Source organism: Heterocephalus glaber, unplaced genomic scaffold (genome assembly GCF_053883595.1).
Source record: "Heterocephalus glaber isolate CG9 unplaced genomic scaffold, H.glaber_assembly_v1.0 deba00001509, whole genome shotgun sequence".
In the NCBI taxonomy this organism is placed as follows: Eukaryota; Metazoa; Chordata; class Mammalia; order Rodentia; family Bathyergidae; genus Heterocephalus; species Heterocephalus glaber.
Window position 1 is genome coordinate 21,456,880 of NW_028258325.1, and position 22,261 is coordinate 21,479,140.

At 33.0% G+C, this 22,261-nt stretch overlaps 1 protein-coding gene across 1 annotated transcript; it reads right to left on the reverse strand.

The window, feature by feature from the left end:
• Window positions 1-8,215: 8,215 nt before the first annotated feature.
• On the reverse strand, window positions 8,216-9,535 carry LOC101723341 (dnaJ homolog subfamily A member 1). Its single transcript, XM_004847177.3, has one exon. The coding sequence runs from the start codon at window positions 9,422-9,424 to the stop codon at window positions 8,231-8,233; it is 1,194 nt and encodes a 397-aa protein (XP_004847234.1). The 5' UTR covers window positions 9,425-9,535; the 3' UTR covers window positions 8,216-8,230.
• Window positions 9,536-22,261: the final 12,726 nt, after the last annotated feature.

Consider the following 22,261-nt stretch of genomic DNA (forward strand, 5'->3'; position numbering starts at 1 on the left):
TTTTCTCAGTATCTCTTGCAGGGTGGCTCTCCAGGTGGCCTTGAACTTCCCCAGCTGCTCCTCCTGCCACTTTCCTTGCTTATAATTCTCAAGAATAACTGTCCCCAGGATAGGAGGTCTTTCCATGTGTTGGCCTTGGTAAGTCCTTGTCCTTGATGTGTACACCCTGGGAGGTCTGCTTTTGGGAGTCTCCCTGATGGGGTGCAAGTGTGGAAGGCACAGCCAAGACTCCATCTGCCCCAGGTGGCTTTTTGAGATTTGGGAGACTTCTTCCCAATGAATCCTAGGTTTCTTTCTTACCTTTCATTCAACATCTGTAAGTGAAATGTCTGCTTCATGTGACTCCTTGTACATGAATGTGTTCTGTTTCATTGAAATCAGATGAGTTTGTAATCAATGCAGAGAGAATCTTCTTCACATTTTTATCTAAGAAATAGATACATTTGAAAGAGTTGTCTACCTAAAGTACATTTATGAAGTTAGCCTTTTATACCTGACAATGATGACACAGGCATTAATTCCAAATAGCTCTATTGTATGATTACAAATAATTTGAGAATAGGGGCTGGGGATTTAGCTCAGTGGTTCTGACGCCTGCCTTGCAAGCGTAAGGACCTGAGTTCGATATCCAGTACCAAAAAAACAAAAACAAAAACAAATAATTTGAGAACAAATAATTTTAGTTGCATCAATTGGCTTTGCTGCATTACTATTCCTTGTACCTTTAAAAACTAATATCATAAAATCGTCATGCCATACGTATTTTAAATTCTCTACAATTGTCAGTTTGGGCTCTCAATACAATTTCAAAAGAAACTTGCTGAATAAACAGCCGTAAAGAAAAGAAATATTCACTTTCAATAAAACATATAAACTTCCCTCATTTCCATTATTTAACATTCACTTTAAAGGTGAAAAGTGTTATACCAATGTGTTATTATTTATTACTACTAATTTTTCTAAATAAATTAGTCTACATGATATGTTATTCAAAGTAAGAATGAAACTAGAGTCATCACATTTTTATTATGAATTTTGTTTTAGATGAATTCATTATAACAATTCTTTTCAGAATTTATTGCTTATTATTTGTTTCGATCTTATATTTCAGATTTGGCATTCTGATGGCATTACTAATGTGTCATTTGAAATTAGGTTGGAAATTTTCTGAGAACAAATGTTTTCGCCAAAGCAAGTGGGAACTTCTCCCATACTATTTCTTGAGGCAAATTTCATGGCTCTTATATTAAGGTACTTTACTCCTTAATGTATGCCCAGAGAAACAGAAAAATCATCATGTACCTTCTGTTGTAGTTCTAATTTAAATTGGTAAGGAACACAAATGTCCTGTTAGAGTTATAAACGTGTATGTATTTTAGCATGTGGAAATATTCATTTGGGTATGTACAGTGCATCACAAATGAAGAATGATTTTACTGTATATATCCCATTTAAAAACAACAATATAAGCACCCAAGGTAGCTTAATAATGTATATATACTAATATTGCTGCAAATTTTTCTTACTTCCTTCCTCAAGAACACTAGTGGAATATCTCCTGAACTTTTAAAGAATGAAGATTGCCCTGATAGCAAAGCCTATAATTTTTGGCTTTCAGTTAGAAACAGAAAAGAAAGACATGGATATGTAAAGAAAAGATAAGGGATAGGGACACGGACACACATCAAAGAAGAAATCAGAGAATAATGAAGGAATAAGAGTAAGGATTCAAAACCAAGATCAAGAGCATTGTTATCAAATCAGGCTGGTTGTGTATGAATGAGTGTGTGTATGTGTGGTGCCTGGATTTTCAAATTTATTTCCCTCTGTTCTTGTGTTGCCCACTAGAGAAATCATTTACAGACAAATCTATAACAAAATAGGATTTTGGATACTGCTTTTCAAAAAGATTGATACTGAATGTGGTGGTGAATAGCTTTCACTTCCACATCCCATCACAAATACAGAAGATGCTTTGGTAAAAGTTACTTTGGAAAATATTTTTTAGGAGAGAAGGTTTAAGAGAGACTTCATCAAACATAGGGTCTACTATATTTGGGCAGATGTTTGTTCATTGTTTTATTCAGCACTCTCTTTCACATGGACAGTGGCAGAGAATAAATGGAAAATAGTGTATTTAGCTATTCTCTCAAAGCCAGGTTTGTGTGTGTTTGCAGTATGATAACAGGGTGTGTAAGAGGAAGAAATGGAAAGATACTTTTGATGGGCAGTATGAGCCTTGTAAAAGATATAACCTAATCATCTTTAGGTGTCCTGGGTACAAACATCATCAGTGTCTCTTCCTAAATAGATGGTCAGAAAAAAGTGTAAGTAGAGTGGTGTCTTTTACACTGCAAGGCCAAGCATGAATGATGGAAAGTCAGACAAAATCATTTCCATCACCTACAACATGTAGAAGGGAAAAGTAGCTTAAATGACAGTGGGTTTGTAAAAGGAGTTAATGACAAATGGATGGATGTTGGATAGACACATTAGAAAAGAAAAAAGCAAAAAGAAGATAATTGCAATGATAATTGGTCATTTTGGAATTTCATGATTATGTTGTATGATTATATTATATTCTGTAGATTTTTCTATATTTGCATGTTTAAAAGAGAAACTAATGGCAAATAACTTTGAGACATACTTTCATTTTAAATATTAGAATTTTAAAAAATGTGTATAACTATCTATTCCAAGCACTACCTTACTAAGTTTTCCATCTGTTATGTAGTTTTCTCACTTCCAAATTATACTAATTAGCAAAAGGCGATAGTATTCTACTGAAGCATATTATTAACCTTTTGCACTATGCCTTTATTTATTGTGCTATATCACCCTACCTACTCATTTATTTTGTACTAATGTGCTTTGATAATAAAAACTAAGATATAAATGCAAGTACAAAAACCTTTTGGTCAAAGGTGAAAAATACATGCTATAGTTCTCTGCCTTCCTGCTATAGTGATTGTCAGCAATATACTAATTTGATATTGTTATGTAATATAAGGTTCTATTGTTTACCTCAAAACAACTATATAAGACAGTTAACAATTTAACATGTCTTTGTGCTTATTCTGTAGCACAGGACATTTTTGCTTTGTACTGTAAATCTAATTCCTACTACAATCTGCAAGATGAGCAGTTTACTGATTTCAAGGGAGGTTTCAGGCAACTGCTTGTTAACTTAAAACATGACCATTCAGTTGGATATTTTCAAAGACATTTTCTGTCTACCCCATGGAGATTTTACCTACCAACATTTTATCAACATGTTCCCGGTGAGAAATTTATTTCACACTTTTTCTCACATTACCTCAGTAACTCATGTCTCTCCCTTTATAGGTCAGAATATGACACTTGTGCGCTGCTATGATAAGGAAAAATCCCAGAGTGCTAGTTTGGATTTGTTTTGTTCTGGGTTACTGAAGATGGTACTTTTCTCTATCATTGTTCTTTGGCTATTGTATGTTAAATCCTAAAATAACGTTTAGCAAGGGCATATACATATAAATTAGGGATTATCAGAGCTAGTCTATACTTGCCATACAAGCCTTTAATTAAAAACTAAAATTACTATACCCCAAGGCAAAAGAACTTTGCTTTTCAGAACATATTGAGATTAAATTAAAATTAATCAGACATTTTAGTACTGGATTAGGGACAAGGAAGTTTGGGCTCTGAGACAGGACTCTGTTCCTCACTTGCTGATTGTCACTGTATCATTTACCTTCACTCGGTCTCATTTCTTCTATATAGGACAGTGCTACTTTTCCCATTTAGACAATACTAGATCTGTATGAGTCAAAGAGTTGATATTTATTTAATAATTAAGTGCCATAAATAGTTTTAACTTCACACTCCAAAATCCAGAGAAGCTATATATTTTATCCTTCAAATATACCCAATTACTAACTAGAAAATCACAGAATAAAATTTTATATTTGATTATCTATACTAATATCCCCCTTTTTGATTTGAGTTGAAAATTAATGCAACAATTAAAACAAAAAATGAATCAGAACAAATAATGCCTTCAAGATTATCAGCAGGAAGAGAATTCTGGGAAAATAATAACTGACTCTTCAATACTCAATTCTACTTCATCCGTCTCTTCTGAACCAAAAAGGTTACACATATGTCTAAAACCATGTAGATATCTACATGTGTCTATATATTAAAAATAAGAGTTCATATTGATACCTAAAATTTGAATCCAACATCTCAGGTTTCTTTCTAGCCTTTCTACTTTTAAAGCTGTATAACACTGAAAAGCCTGGTTCACTTTATAGTCAATAGTTCTGCCTATGAAAGCATTTAACTTATTTATCTTTCTAATCTCCAAGCGAGCCACCTCCAACTTGCATTTTTTTTATTGGTATATGTTTGTGATATATAATAATACATTCATTTTTGGGAAATTGTATATATATATATAATTTTAATCTCCATAATTTTAACCTCCTTTGCCCCATTCCTCCCCTCTGCTCCTCTGTTCTCCTCTTTCCCCTAGTCACCTTTCCCTTTCTCCATAAAGTCTACACCTCAGCTTCCCAGCTTCCTGCCATATCCCCGTTATTGTACTCTTTATTTGTAGCTTGGGTTTCTCAAATAAGAGACATAATACAAAATTTAACTTTCTGTGTCTGACTTACCATTATACACACTGCTTCCTAGGATAGCAGGTGCCTCCTTCACGGGTACCTCACCTTCCAGTCTCCTCCCTCTCACCTCCTTGGTAAGCAGACATGCTGACCAAGCCTCATAGCCCACATCTCCTTGCTTCATTTTGACCAATGGACACGCTGTTTCTTCTTCACCAAGTATTTCCCTAACTGACCAGTTTTCACGCCTGCCAGGATCACTGATGCCTCTAAATGAGCCTTCCAATATCCTGCCCCTGCTTTCCTGTCATACCACTCTGCCTTCTAGGTCTTTGACACTCAGACTCTTCCATAAATGGGGAAGGAAGGAGAGGATGGAGGAAAAAAGGAGGGAGTGGAGGGTGAAGTGGAAGCAAAGAAGAAAGAGAAAGGGAGAAAGAAAAGAAAGAGAGAAGCAGGAAGGGAAGAATTGAACAGGGAGAAAATGTAGGGAAGGGAAAGCAGAATAGAAGAGGGAAGAGGCGATAAGATTAGAATATAAAGAAATAATAAATGAGCAAGCAGAAGAGACTCAAGATGGGGGACATAAATAAGTAAAAGGCTTTGTTGTAAATACAGAAATACCTATTCACTCATCTAAACCTTCCAATGAATTCTCATCATACTTGATTATGAACTAACATCTTTATTTTGGACAGCAATGGTCTCAGTATATTTATCGTCATTTAATGTAATCAGTATTCCAATGAAGCCAGCCAGTTGGTTGACCTGCCCGCCAGAAATCATTGTTGACAGCTAAGAAAATATGTTTTATTCACACATATATCTACATGCAAGCATATATGATACACATCTAAATACAGGAAATTTGTGGGTAGGTTTATTTCTTTTCTTTATTCTTACTCAACAATACATTATTTATAGTTGTGTCACATTTCTTAAGAGCTTCATCAATTTGTATTTGGAAGAGGAATTATATGTCATAAAACTACCTCAGCTTCAAAGGAGCAATATTTATTTATTATTTTTAATATTATGGTAAACATGAAGTTATAGTTCATTGTTTCTTTAGATTTTATTTCCAAAAATGTAAATTTGAACAACTTATCTAGAACTTATCTTCAGTAAATTGACTACTCATGAGCTTTGGCCATTGGAAAATTGGGCCAAGGTCTTTTTGCTCAATTTCTTAAGAGGTCTTCAATAAGTAATGTAAAGTCATCCTTTTTCCTACCTGAATGGAGTATCTATATTCTCAATCTACTTTCTATTATTTGATTTAGTTTATGTAATAATCAGCATTTTTTGTGGTACTGGAGATTGAACCCAGGTTTTATGCATGCTAAGCAAATGCTCTACTACTGATCTATGTGTGTTTTTAAATTTCAAATTTCTGTCTTTTTTGGTATCCTCTGGATTTTAAGACTTTAACAAATTATCTTCTATCTTAAACTACGTAATATTTTAATTTTATTCATCAACATTTAAGTCTTGAACACACTTGTGATTTATCTTTTTTATATGGTATCTATTAGGTAACAATTGATTATTTTTATTTATTTTCAATTAGATAAACATTTTCTCAACTACATTATAAAAGAATTACCTTTCCTTTCAATGATTAAAATATCACCTTAACTTATATTAAATTTGCTGACATTTTAATATCTACTTCTGGGTCATTTTTAAACCAATATCACATTAATTTGCTAAATACAGCTTTAAAATTCATCTAATATTAGGTAAGTTAGTTTTCTCTGATTATTATTATTGTTATTATTAGATTTCTCTGATTATTTGAGTACCTATAATTTCTTAAAAATCTAATATCATTTAATTTAAATTTTAAAGAAAAATCCTCAGGGATTATGCTTTTTATGTACACTTTGTTATTTTATATTTTTAGGTTCCATTTAAAATATTTTATTAGTGTATGTTCACAGTACATGATGATTATACTCATCATGAGGGTTGGAACATATACATAAAACATCTTAATTCTTTTTACTTTCCCTTCTCCTCCCCTAGTTTGTCCTCCCTCCATCACTTGGACATCTTACATTTGCAAAGGATTTATGTCCTTGTTTCCTATTATCTATTTTTAATTTTACATTAATTTATACTTTGGGTTTCCCATATAAGAAAAATCATGAGATATTTAAACTTGTGTGTCAGTAATTATGTTTACATTTGGTGTATATATTCCAATTTTGGAGAGTGGATAATTTTTTAAATACTTAAACATAAAACAGAAAATAACTACTTGTTTTCATAATCAATAATTCCAGAAAGTAATAATTAACTTATTGATTTTAGTAGTAGTGTCTTAAAACTAGTCTTCTAGCCACCCAATTGTATGAACACATCTTCAATTAAAAAATAAAAATTTGATGTTATTAATAGACCATAGTTAAATATTAACCTAAATTTTCATGTGAAATTATATAAATTAGGAAATAATACATAAAAATTTTTAAATTTAGTATACTGTGTCATATTACGCACCATGGTACATTTTTTAGTATATGTTAAAGTCTATTTTACAACTGAGACTTCATTTCAGAAAATGAATTTAGTATCACAAAGGTAGTAAAGAGAGCATTAAAGTGATTTTCTTTTTTTTTTTTTTGCTTTGTAATCAGTATATTAAGGAGACATTCATACATTTCAACAATTGCTTAAATTCTGATACCCAGATTTAAGCTTGTGAACATGACTTAAACACACAAGTAAAGCTATTTATCATAATTTGCTGTACTATTACCATTAAATTACAGTTACTTTGGAGCATAAGTCAAATGGGTTAAAGTAAGCCTGTAACATACCTAAGGAACACCTTCTTATATTACATATGCAAATTAGCTTTCCATGTAGTCTCTTCACTTTAATTTCCAAGTTACCCTTTTATTTCAAAACTCTGAAGTCACTAAGGGTTTATCATGGTCCAAAGAGAAGGGAAAAAGAATATAACCAGGACTGGCCAACATAAGTTTTTTATATATATTTAAAAAGATGGCACAACAGAAGGGAATGCAATCCTAGAAATGCAAGCCCTTAAGAAGCAGCATTATGATAATCCCCTTCTTCAGAAAGTATCATTTCTATTACTGATACCACAGGCTAAATTATATTTTATGCCACCTTCAAGTAATAGTTGAGGCAATAGAATGCAGAGGCATCACAATGAGTCCAACTTAATACAAATTAACTAGACAGAACAACACTTCTACAAACTGTTTCCTTTTTCTTACTGTCAGTTAAATACAGTTTTAATCCATAGCTTAACAAGGAAGGGTCATACACTAAAGTCAACACATACCTAGCATTTCAGTCTAAGCTTGTCCATGTATACAACTGCAATCAATTACAATGTATGGCCTACCAGACACCAGGGTTAGGTACTTTTTACAGGCATTAAACTTCATCTTGCACACTGAAGTCATCATACATACAGGGCAAAGTTGGAGCTTTTATATTTGCGTTTATTCTTCATTTAACTTTTAAAGCACTACTATAATTGAGTATTGAAACAAAAACAATAGCAAGTAGTGAGGAAATGATTATAGTCCTTCGTGTGTTCACTACTGCACACAAAATGCCAGCAGTGAATATTATTCACTGCCCCATCAAGAGGTCTGACACTGAACACCACCCCTGGGATGATGTTCGTCATTCTCATAGGCTTCTCCATTATAATGGCGCTGTCTTTCCTGTTTTGGATCAAAGTCCACGAGTTCTACCTGATCCATTTCATCTGTCTCTTCTACTTCCTTCCTCTCGGGTAGGAGTTTTTCCAGCAAAGAGAGTTTATCAGGAGAGAGAAAGCCATTTTCAGGAAAGTTTACCTTAAATTCAATAATTAGACCACCCTTTTCATATGGTCTACGATAAATTGTCATGCTTTCATTTAGCACACAGTTGATGTCTCCATGCTTGACAATCTGACCTGGATGAGAGGTGATGACTATGGTTCGGTTGTCAAGAGTGGATATTGGCTTTTGGAAGCCACACAGTGCTTCAACCAGCTGTATATCCATACACATGAAAAGGTCTTCTCCTTGTCGAGTGAAAATAGCATGGTCCTTCTGATCTAACACAATGATAATATCTCCTGGCTCCAGTCCTGGTTCTTGGTCTCCTTCACCATGGAATGTTATTTTCTGGCCATCTTTCATGCCTTTGTCAATGTGAACTTCTAGAATCTTCTTCTCTCTAACTATCTTCCTTCCGTTGGAGCTTTTACATCTATCTTTAGGACTGATGCGTTCTCCATGGCCCTGGCACTCCATGCACACAGACTGAATTTGCTGAACCATTCCAGGTCCTATCTGATGAATTCTTATTTGCATTCCAGTACCTCGGCAGTTGGGACAGCACTCTACAGCTCCTTTCTTACCACCTCGGCCTTCACATTTGTCACAAATCACGTTCTTTTGCAGAGCCAGTTTCCTTGTTGGACCGTTATATAAATCTTCTAAGGTAACCGAGAGCTGATGCACCACATTTTTACCTCTCCTTTCTCTCTGCATCCTTCCTCCTCCTCCAAAAAACATATCAAAGATGTCCACGGGGGAGCCAAAACCGCCACCTGCTCCACCCTCCTTACTTGCCTGTTCTCCTCCTTTGTCATATAATTCCCTTTTCTTGGCATCAGAGAGAACTTCATAAGCTTGAGAAATCTGTTTAAACTTTTCTCCTTCATTTAGATTCTTATCAGGGTGGTACTTCAAAGCCAGTTTCCTATAAGCCTTTTTCAATTCTTCTTGGGTGGCATTGGGTTTAACCCCCGAAACATCGTAGTAAGTGGTTTCTTTCACCATTTTCTACAGCCGGTGAGCGGGCTGGGCCGGAGTGGGGGAAGCGGGAAGGAGAGCATAGCAATGCGCAGCTCAGACAGCCACCACTCCTCCACCCCTCAGCGCGTTCTGGAAAGTTCCCTAAAGTGATTTTCTATAATAAATATGTCAGAATTGAGGCTGAGAAAATTTAGACACTGCAGTTTATGTATATAACTTACATTTTCTACCACTTTCAGAAAGGTTTGATTTTCAAATGTCAAGTACAGAAGATAAGACCTTAGCTTATATAAAGCTTTAGATTTTACAAGCAATTTCTTCATGGATCATCTTGTTTAATAGTTTAAATAATATTTGTATTAGTAGACCTCATCTTCTAAATGCAGAAATATTGGGGCACTCAAAGATTAAAGACACAGTGAACAAGAGAAGTGGGAAAGCCCCAGGAATTTTTACCCCACATCTACTGCTCTCTTAAGCATTTTTATTCAGAGGTTCATCCCTTTATACTGTAGAATTTAATACCACTATAAATAAAAAGTCACATAACCCAACTATAGTGGTTTTAGTTATCCCTCCAGGGCAAACTGATTACTCTTTAAGTACACAATTATATAGTGTTAATAACCCTAAAGTACTTCTAGCTATTTCCAAAAGAGTTCATTCATCGGCATTTTCACAACTCAAACACAAAATTGAAATAGCTTAATAATGCAGAATAATCTTGCATGCCTCTATTTCTAATAGTCCTCTGAATGTGCTATTTGAAAACTCATATGCCATTTAATATCTCTCCAAAGTTCCTCTGCAGCTTTGATTTGAGTGCTTATCTCTGTGATTTTCTAGTGTTTCTTATTCTTCTAAGAGAAAAAATGTGTCTTAATCATTAATGGAGTTGAAAACAATGACAGCTTCCTGATCTTGTGTTTTAAACCTGCTGTATGGTTCAGATCTTAAATGCCCTCCCAAATTGTCTTGTATTCAGAAGGTGATCAGGTCATGGTCATTATACTCATCAGTGGTTTCACCCATCATTGAATTCCGCAGCTAAATGTGGTGTTAGGGGGTAGGGCCTGGTTGCAGGCAGATAGCTGGGAGTATGACACAGAAAGATGTATTCTTGTCCACAGCTTTTCTCTCTCTCTGCTTCCATGACTTGAGCAGCTTTCTTCTGTGAGACCCTGCTTGTTCTTTCTGTCTGGGAGCCAACTGCCTTGAACTCAAGCCTCTAAAACTATGAGCCAAATAAACCTCTCCTTTTTTAAGTGGCTGGTTTTGGATATTTTGTCCCAGCAATGAGAGAGCTGACTAATACATAATGCTTTCAGTTTTTTAGCTACAGTAAAGTTTCACATAATGAAAACAATAACAATATACTTTCTATTCATTGCTCAAAAGTATGTACAAAGATGTTTCATAAATGAACTCAATCTTCTAAACGTTATCTCGTAAACAGATAATATTATTATTATTGTTATCTCCATTGCACAGACAAGGACCAGACTCAGAAGGGTTAGGTAATGATCTGGTCTCCAAAGTGTTGGTAAACTCAGAACAGGATTTTATCCCAGATTATCTCACTCCAAAGCCTTTCCTTTTAGCTACCTTAATACTTTGTCTTCCCTGATAGGCAATGCATTAGTCAGCTTTTCATTGCTGATAAAAAAAAAATATCAGACAATGAGCAGAGGTTTATTTTGGCTAGTGTCTTCAGAAATTTAGCCCATGGTCTGCTGAATCCAAGGTGGAAACGCTGTGATAGAAGAGCACAGTGAAGCAAAGCTGCTCACACCATGGTGACCTGCAAATAGAGCACAAGGGAAAGGCCAGAGAGAGACAAGCAGAGGCTGTGGACAGGATATACCCCTTCTGGGCCATGTCTCCAGTGACATACTTTCTGCAACCTGGTCTCATCTCCTAACAGTATATTTAGCTATGAACTCTACAATGGATTAATCACCTGATGAGTTTGATACTCTCGTGAGACAACTGCCTTCTACAAGTCCCAGTTCTGAACACATGAGTCTTTTGAGGGACCATAGTGTGCAATTCTTTCATACTTACCAGGTATAAGAAATATTGCTTCCAATTAAAAGTTTCAAGCCAAAACCATGTCTGTTCAGTTGGTTTATGGATTTACTTATCAAGGCATGTAAACAAAAAATAGGCACTAAAGTGACTGGAGAAATTCAGATACTTTGTGTTAGAATCAACGGAGTAACAGTGCAGCATGAGAACTGATAATAATAGGCAATGTGTTTGAATTGCAATACTACATTTTGAAGTCACCTAGACTTTCATAGGTGTTATTATTTTAATAAAGAATAGAAAAATTATTATTCTGATATTTTCTGAGAAGAGATTATTGTCATTTGCATTTTCTACTGTGTTTATAAAATGATTGCTATCCTACTGAAAAAGAGATGAGCAAATGTGGTTTGGAATATTCTTTCTCCATTTATAATAGGGTTGTCTTCTGCCTGGGTTTCCTCTGTCACAGTTCAAACCCTGGCCAGAAAAGTCATAAGACTCAATTTTCTTTCTGGCTGTTGACTCCTGACAAATTGATCGTGTTCAGAAATGGGAAGTGACATCAGATCTGACAGCTTCAATGAGAGAAATAAGGAGCTTAAAACTGTATGTTTCTGTATTCCATCTTTTTTCTGGCTCTTTGAGGGTCTTTTGTTTTGTTCTGAATTGTCCATATTTTCCTTGAGTATGGAGCAGGGTTTTTTTTCCTTATGTAGGAGCAGGCATTCTACAGCCAGCAATTTCCATGAGTCTGCCATTCCAGAGTTAGAATGACCCAGTAGCAGTGCCTGCCTACTTTCATCTTTCTCCTTTGTGATTGTGGAAAGGCTAAGATTCAGAAAAATCACACTTAAATCTTCACTTTAGAATATGCTATTTTAAAATCTTTGAAAAATTAGTTTTGAAAAAGCGAAACACTTTTTATGACTTCTAAACATAGTTGACTATTGAAAATGGTCAATTCTTAATAGCTTGTATTAATACAGTTTATGTTCATAATAGACAATGCTGATATTAGATTCATAAGTAAAAATAGATTCACCAAATAGTGATTTACATTACAAAGTGATGCTTTCGATAAAATAGTAATGTAACAAAAGAGTATGAAGTATAGGGTAAGGTTTTCAACTTTGTCTCTGTCACTTACTGGCATGTAACATTTAGGAAATGAAACCATCTAACCGTTCCTCTGTTTTCACAAATTATATTGCACAGTTTTGGGGTTCTCTACCTCTGCTGCTGTTTTGTGCATCTAAATAAAAAAGTACACATGCACATTATAGGAAAATGGTGCAATCTGCTTTATACTTATTTATGTCAGTACATTTGCACAAAATATCTCTAAGTGCTGATTTAACAATTATAATTTAAGTTTGGGTTTGATTTCTATGATTTTATTATGTTTTAATACAAAAATTTAACTCTTTTATTTGGCTTTTTGATTAATTGGTTCTGCAGTCTGTTCACATGTCATTCTTTTATGTAGAATATTTTTCTTTATCAATCAGTTTTTATGCACAAGCCAAAAACTATTATGAGATTTGGCAAAAACTTTTAGTCTAATGGAATAAATCTGACTTCCCTTGATCTTCCTATACCTAAAATATCTTTTGTGAGAGTCATATTTTTGAAAATAATTTGGCTCATACAATCTGTTTAAAAACATGAAGGTAACATGTCCCCTGGGTGAGGATGATTAGGAATATAAGGTACGTGCAATTAAGTTTAATTGGATTAAGTTGAGCAGACTGACTTTGATAATTAATTTAGTCTCATGATTGGTCTTTAGGGGGGCTACCTCAGATGAGAAATATGATTGTGGTGAAAGAGCATGAAATAGTTCAAGACATAAGCAAATTATACAGGATCCAATTTCAGAAAGGAATAGAATACAGCATCAATAAACTAATGACACTTTATTTTATATTAGAAATGAACAATTAGAATTTGAAATTAAAACAGTAGCATTGCAGTTAGCACTAGAAAATAAAACAAAAATGAGTTTTTAAAATGTCACATCATCTTTATGTGAAAAATCACAAAACTCTTAGAAAAACTAAATAAATGAAGAGGTACTCTGTGCTCATGGTTTGTAAGAATCAAAATTCCAAATATGTTGATTATTCTCAAATTTTGTATAAATTCCATTTAAATCTCAAGGAAAATCTTAAATTAATTTATGTATATGAACAACTTTGTTTGAAATTTTACTCAGAAAGAGAAAAGATCCAGATTAGCAAATACTTACAGAAACAAAATACTTAGGAAGAATCATACTGGAGGAATGGTACAATAACAAACTAATATAAAGCAGTAGCAAAAACGATTCCATGATATTGACATAAACATTCATATAAACCAGTATGGCAAATGGTGGGTTCAGAAATCAACTCTTACAGAGAGTCAACTGATCTTTGAAAACAGAGCAAAAGCAATCCTATGAAGAAAGGATAGTCTTTACAGCAAATGGTGCTGAACAACTGAGTAGGTATAAGCAAAAGAAAATCAATCTAAACAAACAACTTTTATAGAAGTTGCTCAAAATAAGTCATAGAACTGAATGTTGAATGAGAAACTCTAAGACTTCTCAAAGACATGAAAAAAGAAAATTTGGGTTTGGTGATACCATATAGGTACACACTAAAAGCACAATTTGTAAAGAACAGTTGATAAATTGTGCTTAAAATACTGTGCCCTGCTAAAGATACTGGTAAGTAAATGGAAAGATAAGGAGAAAAAGTGGAAAAATATTTGCAAAATTTGTATCTAAAATGTACCTGCAACTCATAAAATTCAGTAATGAAAAGGAGAATTAATTTCAAGAGATGATTAGAGTTCTTCTGCCATGAATAGATTAATCCATTTCTGTTAATGTTGGATTAATGTGTTTTGTACAGAGTGAGTCTGCTGTAAAACCAGCTTGGCTAGGTCTCCTGTGGATTCTTGTCTCTTACGATCTGATTTGTTTCACTTCCAGACTTTTGTCAGCAAGAAGGTCATCCTAAGATGTGGTTCCTCAAACTTAGACTAAAATTGTGAGCCAAAGTAACCTTGTTTTCTGTGTGGTCTACTTATTCTGTGGTATTGTGCTTTTGGTAACAGAAGTGGACCTAGACAACAACAACAACAACAACAACATCAACAACGAAAAAACACAAAGTGGGTCAATGCTCGGAACAGACATCTTACAAGGAAAACGGACTTAAGGAAAATAAGAAAATACAGAATGAAATATACTACAAACTACCACTTACAAACGGTGATCAACAACACAGTGAATGTTTAAATTAAGAAAAAATTTTACAGTAAAATACACATTGCCATTAGTCCCCCTCACTTCAAACACACTTATTCTTCTCTCTTTGCAAAGCAGTTTTGGAAGGTAATATATAGGTTTATTGTAGCTTGTGGTGATGGTTTCATAGGTGTATACTTACCTTCAAACTAATAAAATTGTATACAGTACATCGATTATGTATGAGTCTTCATATGTCAAAAATTCATAAAAAGATGAGATAATACGAGAGTATTGAAGTGTAGACCTCTTATCCAGTATGACTGGCATCCTTATATGATGACGCTGTGCAAAGAGTGACACTCATACACTATGTGGAGATGAAAGCGCAGATGGGAGTTAGGATATTGCAAATCTAAGTGGGTCAGAGATTGCCAAAATGAAATACACCAGAATCACAGAACAGGCCAGGAATGATTTTATCCTATGTATATCACCGAGAGGGCATGGTACTGTTGACGCTTTAGTTTCAGACTGCTAAACCCTAGAATAGCAAGACAGTGAATTTAGGGGCTTTATGATACCTATCCACGGTACTTTAGCACAGAACTTACAGGAAAGTAATACAGTATTCTGAAAATTGTCAGTGTTGTCAAAAACAAGAAAATCTGAAATAAGAAGATTCTAAGTATTCATAGCATAAGCCTATATAGTTGTAATGAAGTTTATGGGACTTGGAACATAAAAAGGACATTCAGTAAAAACTAAAGAAAACTGAATAAATTACCTTTACAGTTAATGATAGTGTATTTTTTTATTATTTTAAACAAAAGTAATATACAAATGTAAGATAAAAAAGGGGAAAGCTGCAAGTAGGAAATATATATGAACTTTCTCTACTATGTCATTTTTTTCTATAAAACTAAAATTATTCTAAAGTCTGTAGATAAACAAAAGAGATGTTGATAACTAAACTTTTTAAATAAAAAGTGTAGGTTATATATCTTTAAATATATGGAAAGAGATGTAAGTAAAAAATAGCTATACACTGTAATCACTAGATAAAAGAATGATCTTCAAAGTTAGATAAGTAGATGATAAAATGGGGCATTTAATAAAGATCAATGAAGTAATACAAGAGGAAATTGTAAGAGTTAAATTTTTGTATACCTATAATACAAAATGTTCAAAAGATAAAGGAAAATAAGAAAAATATGAAATAGATAAAAATCATAGTTGGAGATAATACTACTCCAACTCACTCAAGAAAAGAACAAGCATAAAAATAAATAAATACAATGATACTTTGACTTGGTTCATGAACACTTCTGTTTGGGTAAAATTCAGTTCGCAAACAGAAGCATTTGGAAAAATTTTGCTTCTGGTCACAAACTTCGCATGGGATGACAATCATGACCACAACCATTTTCTCCACACCACCATGAATGCAGCCATCTTCCCTAGAATCATGGAACAAGTTAAGTTAATGAACAGAGGTATCACTGTACATTGAACATTTGAACCACGCAATTAATTGAATTGAGCTATTTGATATATATAGACATCATACACAAAACTTCAGACAGAAAATACATTCTTCACTTTTTGAAGTACACATAAAATTTATTTCAATATGAATCATAGCCAGGACTATAAAATAATCTCAAAACATTTTAAAGAATCAGACATGTACAAATTTTCTTTTAGATATTGCTAGTATCCCTCAGGTTGGCTTTATGTACTCTGATCTATGAAAAAATAAAAGTACTTTTAAAGTTACAAAAATGCTCATATTAATTGAGTATATTTACAAGTGAAGAGAATTTGTGAAGAAAAGGAGAAATTTGAAAATATGATGAAAGACTTTAAGATATGGAGGATAGAATAAAATGTTCTAAAGATTTAGTGTTTTTCTAATTTGAGTTTTAGGCTTAAGAAATTGAGATGAAAAATACTGAAGAGATTAAAAGAGATTAATAACAGAATGAAATCATAAATCCTTTGATTGTCAAATCAAAAGAATCCAATGAATTAATAAAAAAGATATTCATATCTACTTGTATCCAAGTTAACTTGAAACATCAATGATAAAAAAAGATGTTAAGATCAGCCAAAGGAAAGGTTATATTGCCTTAAAACAGTTTTAATTACACTTAAAGAAATGATGAAAACCACAAAATATTAGAATATTTTCATATCATTGAGAGAAAATAATGAAAAGCATATGTATTCATGCACCTTGTGATAATAGTTTGGTCAATGACAGATGGTGTATATGATGGTCATCACCTAAGACTACAATGGAGCTGAAAAGTTCATATCACCTAGTGATTTCATAGCAAAATGCACTACTTACTTCTTTATAGTAATGCTGATGTAAAAATACCTACTGTGCCTCAAGTCTCTTAAAAGCATTATACATATAATTAGGTATTTGATAATAACAGTTACTAATTTATGTATTTACTAGTATATACTTTTTATCATTACTATTATATACTTATTACTTTAAAAATGTTGAAGATAGCTTGCTATGTTACTTTTTCACTGCATCTCTTGGTTGGATCTCTTGATTTTGTCAAGAGGCCACACTGATGACTGACCTATACATCTGGGTTTATCTAGGAACATTCTATGGTGTTTGCACAATGACAAGATTGTCTACAGACACATCTTGCAAAACACATCCCCATCATTAAGTGACATGACTATATTTAGACATTCATTTTAAAATAATATTAAATCAAAAATATTTCCAAACTCACCAGGAGAATTTTTCCTCGCACACTAAAACAGCTTCTAAGTAATCTGCTTTATTTTAAAGAAAAATTGAATGTTGAAGAATGGACATGAAAGAAGAAAGCTAAGCACACACTGAAACATCTAAAATTGACAACACAAAACAATAGTAATGCATACTTTGGAGATATAAAAATATAAATTTGCATCAGAGATTAATGACATACAAGAGGAAAGAGGTGGCTTTCAAGAACATGTATTTTTTTCTCAAGATTACAGAGCTGTTAATTTACTTGAGAATAAGTAAGAGGTTCAAGTTAAGATAATAAAAATGACCTTTCAAAAATAGAATATATGGTAAGGAAAATAATGGGTAGTTGAAAAAAAATTGTTTTAAGAGACCAAATAAAACTTCATTCCAAGTAGCACAAATAATATCAGTAGAAATTAGATAAAGTATTTCAGCAAATCAGATATATGTAAGCTGATTGAGCTTGCCAGTCAGATTGAAAACAAAAGGGTAGATAAAAGATAACACAATTTGAAAACATCAATCCAAAGAAAGATGTGATATGTACCAGTACCACCTTCCTACAATCACTGTGTTCATTGCACAAACATACACTGAAGAAGATAATAAAAAAGAAACCCATTATATGTATATTAAAGCAAATGCTATTAAAGTAGATAGGGACAATACCCAAGAATTTCAGTAGAAGGCCAAGAAATAATCCATTGTAAGCTTCCTAAATGTTACATTGTATCTATGTGGAGCATATCCTTTTTATGGAACTTTTGTGAAAATTGACCAAGTGCTAGGTCTTAGGTATATATCAAGGAATGTCAAGGAAACTTTAAATTCTCCCACCATAGATTTATTAAATTACAGATTTAAAAATAGCAGATATTCTGAAAGATAGAAAATCAACACAGTCATGAAATGCCAAGAGTTAGAGAAAAATATAATAACTTTACAAAGAGAACTGAAGTTAAGAAACATAAGGTACAGCAAAATGTAGTTGAAAGAAAAGGCTCTATCATAATTTTCATAGACATGATTACATGAGATAAAATATTTAGAATTAAGAGAACACTGCAAGATTGCTCATATAAAATTGATCTTAGTGGTCTTAAATTCATAGACAGCAAAACATGAATACAAAAATATTAAAATGACTTTTTACTCATGTTTTGAAATTTTGCAAAAGAATTTAAAGATAACTAGAAATAATACTAAGAGAAGATTTACTTCACCCACGGCAAAAATAATAAAAAGTTGAAAGGCATGAAAGACCTAAAAAAGAAAAGTAAATAACCTTATTTATGGATAAGAAGACTCAACATGATAAAGACAAATTTTTCTCTATTTTAATCATTCTGTAGACACTAGGGAATTTCAAGGAAAATTCCAACAACATTTTCACTAATTCTAAAGTTTGTATGGAATGAAAAATGAATACAATGGAGAAACATAAGACAAAAATGCATGTTCTAATAGGAAATCCAAACATAATAAAAGTATAGTATGAAAATAACATTTATCCAGGTTAAACAAATAATAGGTCTATTATAAATTAACAAAAATGTCAGACCTAAAAGAAGACTTAGATTGCTGTTTCCTAACACTTACTACTTTCATTGATATTTTCACTAAAAAAGTTTTGAAAGAATGTCCAGTGTTAAAACTACTGTGCTTAGGTGATTATTACTATTGAGAATAATTAGGAAATCTCACTGAAACATTTAAAAATTAGTTTGCAGCTAATGTGGAACTACAAGGAAGCAGATACACGCCACCCAAGGCAGAGTATAGGTGTGTTGAATTTTACTGGACATAGTGGTCAGACCAAAGCAGCTACTTCTCTGTTCATCAATTATATTTCCTCATAAAAGAGGATTTGGTTGTTTGCAAGAAGCACTATTATTGCATAGATTTCCAACTAAGCTGGATCAAAATGGATGTCTTTTGTACCAAACCTGCCCTTAATTGCTCGGTGCATTCAGCCATGCCAAACTATAGGTTACATTTTTAATAAATAGAAATCTAAAGCTTCAAATTTTTGGAGAGGAAAACCTCATTTGATCTACTTTCATGAAATTTCTCAAGGGTTCAGAGAGTACTCAAGTCAAATCAGCACTGTTGAAGCTGGAAACACAACTAACTCATTTCATGAGTGGTGCTGATTCTAAGGATGGTGTAGCAGATGTCAGGTGTGCCTCATTCTATGCCTCTGAGACCTTTTTACCACTTTAATGGGTATAGTCATTATCCTCTCTGAGATTCTTATGATTCAAACATCAGATCCCCTTGGACTCAGCCTAAAGCAAAACATTCTTTCCTTAAGGGTTTGTGGTTACAGAGTTTCTTTCCTTCCTTGGTTTATGCCCTTTACCCTAATCCCCTTTACTCCAGAAAGCTTTCATTCATAAATCCCCATCTCAGGATCTGCCTCTAGGAAACAGCCAACACCAGCGAGGTCTGGGTTTCATTCATTTTTGTGTCTCAGTACCAAAGAATGGGGGAATGTTGCAAGTACTGAAAAATGTACTGTCAAATTCATGGACCCGAACAGTACTTATTTGGTAGGATGCAAACACACAGGATGTTTGAAATCAAATAATAGTTAATGTTTATTGAATATTTTCTAGTTTTAAACATTTTATTCAAGGTTCAGAAGACTCATGATCTAAGCTGAATAATATCTACATTTTACTGAGGAAGACACTGGAAGTTAGAAAATGTTACCTTTGCCCGCGACCATGCAGAAATAATGGCCTATGCAAACCCCTATAAGATACTTTTTTACTGCTGGTGGAAATCTGATAATTGGAAATTAATTAATTAAAATTTAATTGATTTTAGGAAAGCTAAAAAACCACTTAGAAGTATAGAGTCAAATGTATAACGTATTTTTGAAAGTACAAACCAATGATCCAAATGCACTATTTGAGTTATAAAATGCCATTTTATTAAATATCTTAAATAGATATATTTATATTCTAAAATTCTAACTAACTAATGCCTTCCCCTCATCTTCTCTCCCAGACATGGTGTAGCGCCACGTTGTTTATAGATAGTTCCCTGAGTGTTAGTTTGGCATCCAGATTATGTAAGGCATAATTTGATTTACTCTATGCAATTAGAATTGGGATTTTTTTTTTTTTGCTGTTGAAGTATTACATTGCAGTTTTTGCTGGAAAAGAGTGTTAAGCATTTTGTTTGGTACATGGAAAATCTTCCTCAACAATGCTTCATAATAGAACCAATTATCAGGTATGCTGTTACACATAGCCTTCCAGACCCTAATTTAAATGGAAAGTAGTGACAATTTTTTTTGTGAAATAGTCACCGTAACACTTAAAATCAACCATATGTGAAGACCTACATTCTTATCAAGGCAACAACAAGGGACTGAGAATGGTTGTTACTTAAACATAGACTTTGAGATTGCAACGATTAAATAGCCAACTAAAGGAAATGAGAGTTATTAAGAAACTCTTCCAAAGCCAAATTCTCACTGAATTTCCTTAATCACAATTAGCACAGTTAAACATATACTTGTACTATGACACTAAAAGAGAAAAATAATCTTAATGACAAAAAAACCAATATACTTTTACATACGCTGAAAGAAAATGTATTTTGGCTGTCTATTTGTACATTGAATTATGTGACCATTTAGAAAAGATTTTCCATTCACCAGAGAAGTTTGATGGTGTGCATGATAATCTTTTATATCTGAAGTTCAATAATGAGAGATACTATATTGTTTATTATTTATGTCTGTGCACAAAACACTTCCTTGGAAATTAGTGAACAAATTTTAAGTGTGATTTCTTACATTTTAAACGTGAATGTGGCTTTGAGGAAAAATTCTCTCGTTCCTGTAAGGAGACCTACTTTAAAAAAACTATTTGAGATTTTAAGCAATGAATTTGAAGTGAGATCCAGACACATGTATTTTTAGTTTTATGTTTCAATCTCTGTGTTATATGCAAAGCTATATTTGTAAAGTAATAGCTTAGTATTTGACATACAAAGTTATAAATATTTTCATTTGTGTTGATAATTTTATTATATAATCTCATTATTGACATACAATTATCAGTACACCTGAAAGTATTTATGACTATACACATCCAATATATTCTTTGATTTTTAACTTAGGAAAGTGCTTCATGTTTTTATTTATACATGGAACTGGTTTTAATATTTAGGATCTTTTAGAGTAATATTTTTTAAACTGAAAAAGATTCCAAATTCTGAATATGCTTATTCTGTTGCCTTAAGGTAAACAATGTTCAGGTTTTAGGTGGATTAACTATGGGTGGGAAGAAATCTCCTGCCTACTATAAGGTCCTGATTATTTTAGGAAGTTGAAGTGAGGTGACTGAGGAAAGAAAAGAAAATTCAGTTAATCTTTGTTCTGTGGTCATAAAACAAGAGTAGGCTTACACATGAGAGTCCATAAAAACATTCCAATAATTTTAGGAGTACAAATAGTTGTGAGAGATTCAATGCCCACATACTCGTTTTCCACATATGCCTTTACTTACAACTTGTCTGTGAGCATCTACATCATTATGCAAATTATTTTCTGTTCCCTCTTTTGAAAAGTCATCCTTCTCATACTTCATAAAAGAACAGAAAAACTCTAATCTACTTGTGATTTACTTTTTTTATTTTTTAATTTATTTTTTTTCACAACTTTATTGTATATCAGTTTCACATTGGTCTATTTATAAGGTTGTGTAGCTATCACTAATTTCAGAACATTTCAACAACCTTTTAAAAAGAAAATTAACCTTTTAAAGAGTGGAACTTAGTATATTCATACTATTGTACAGTCACCAAC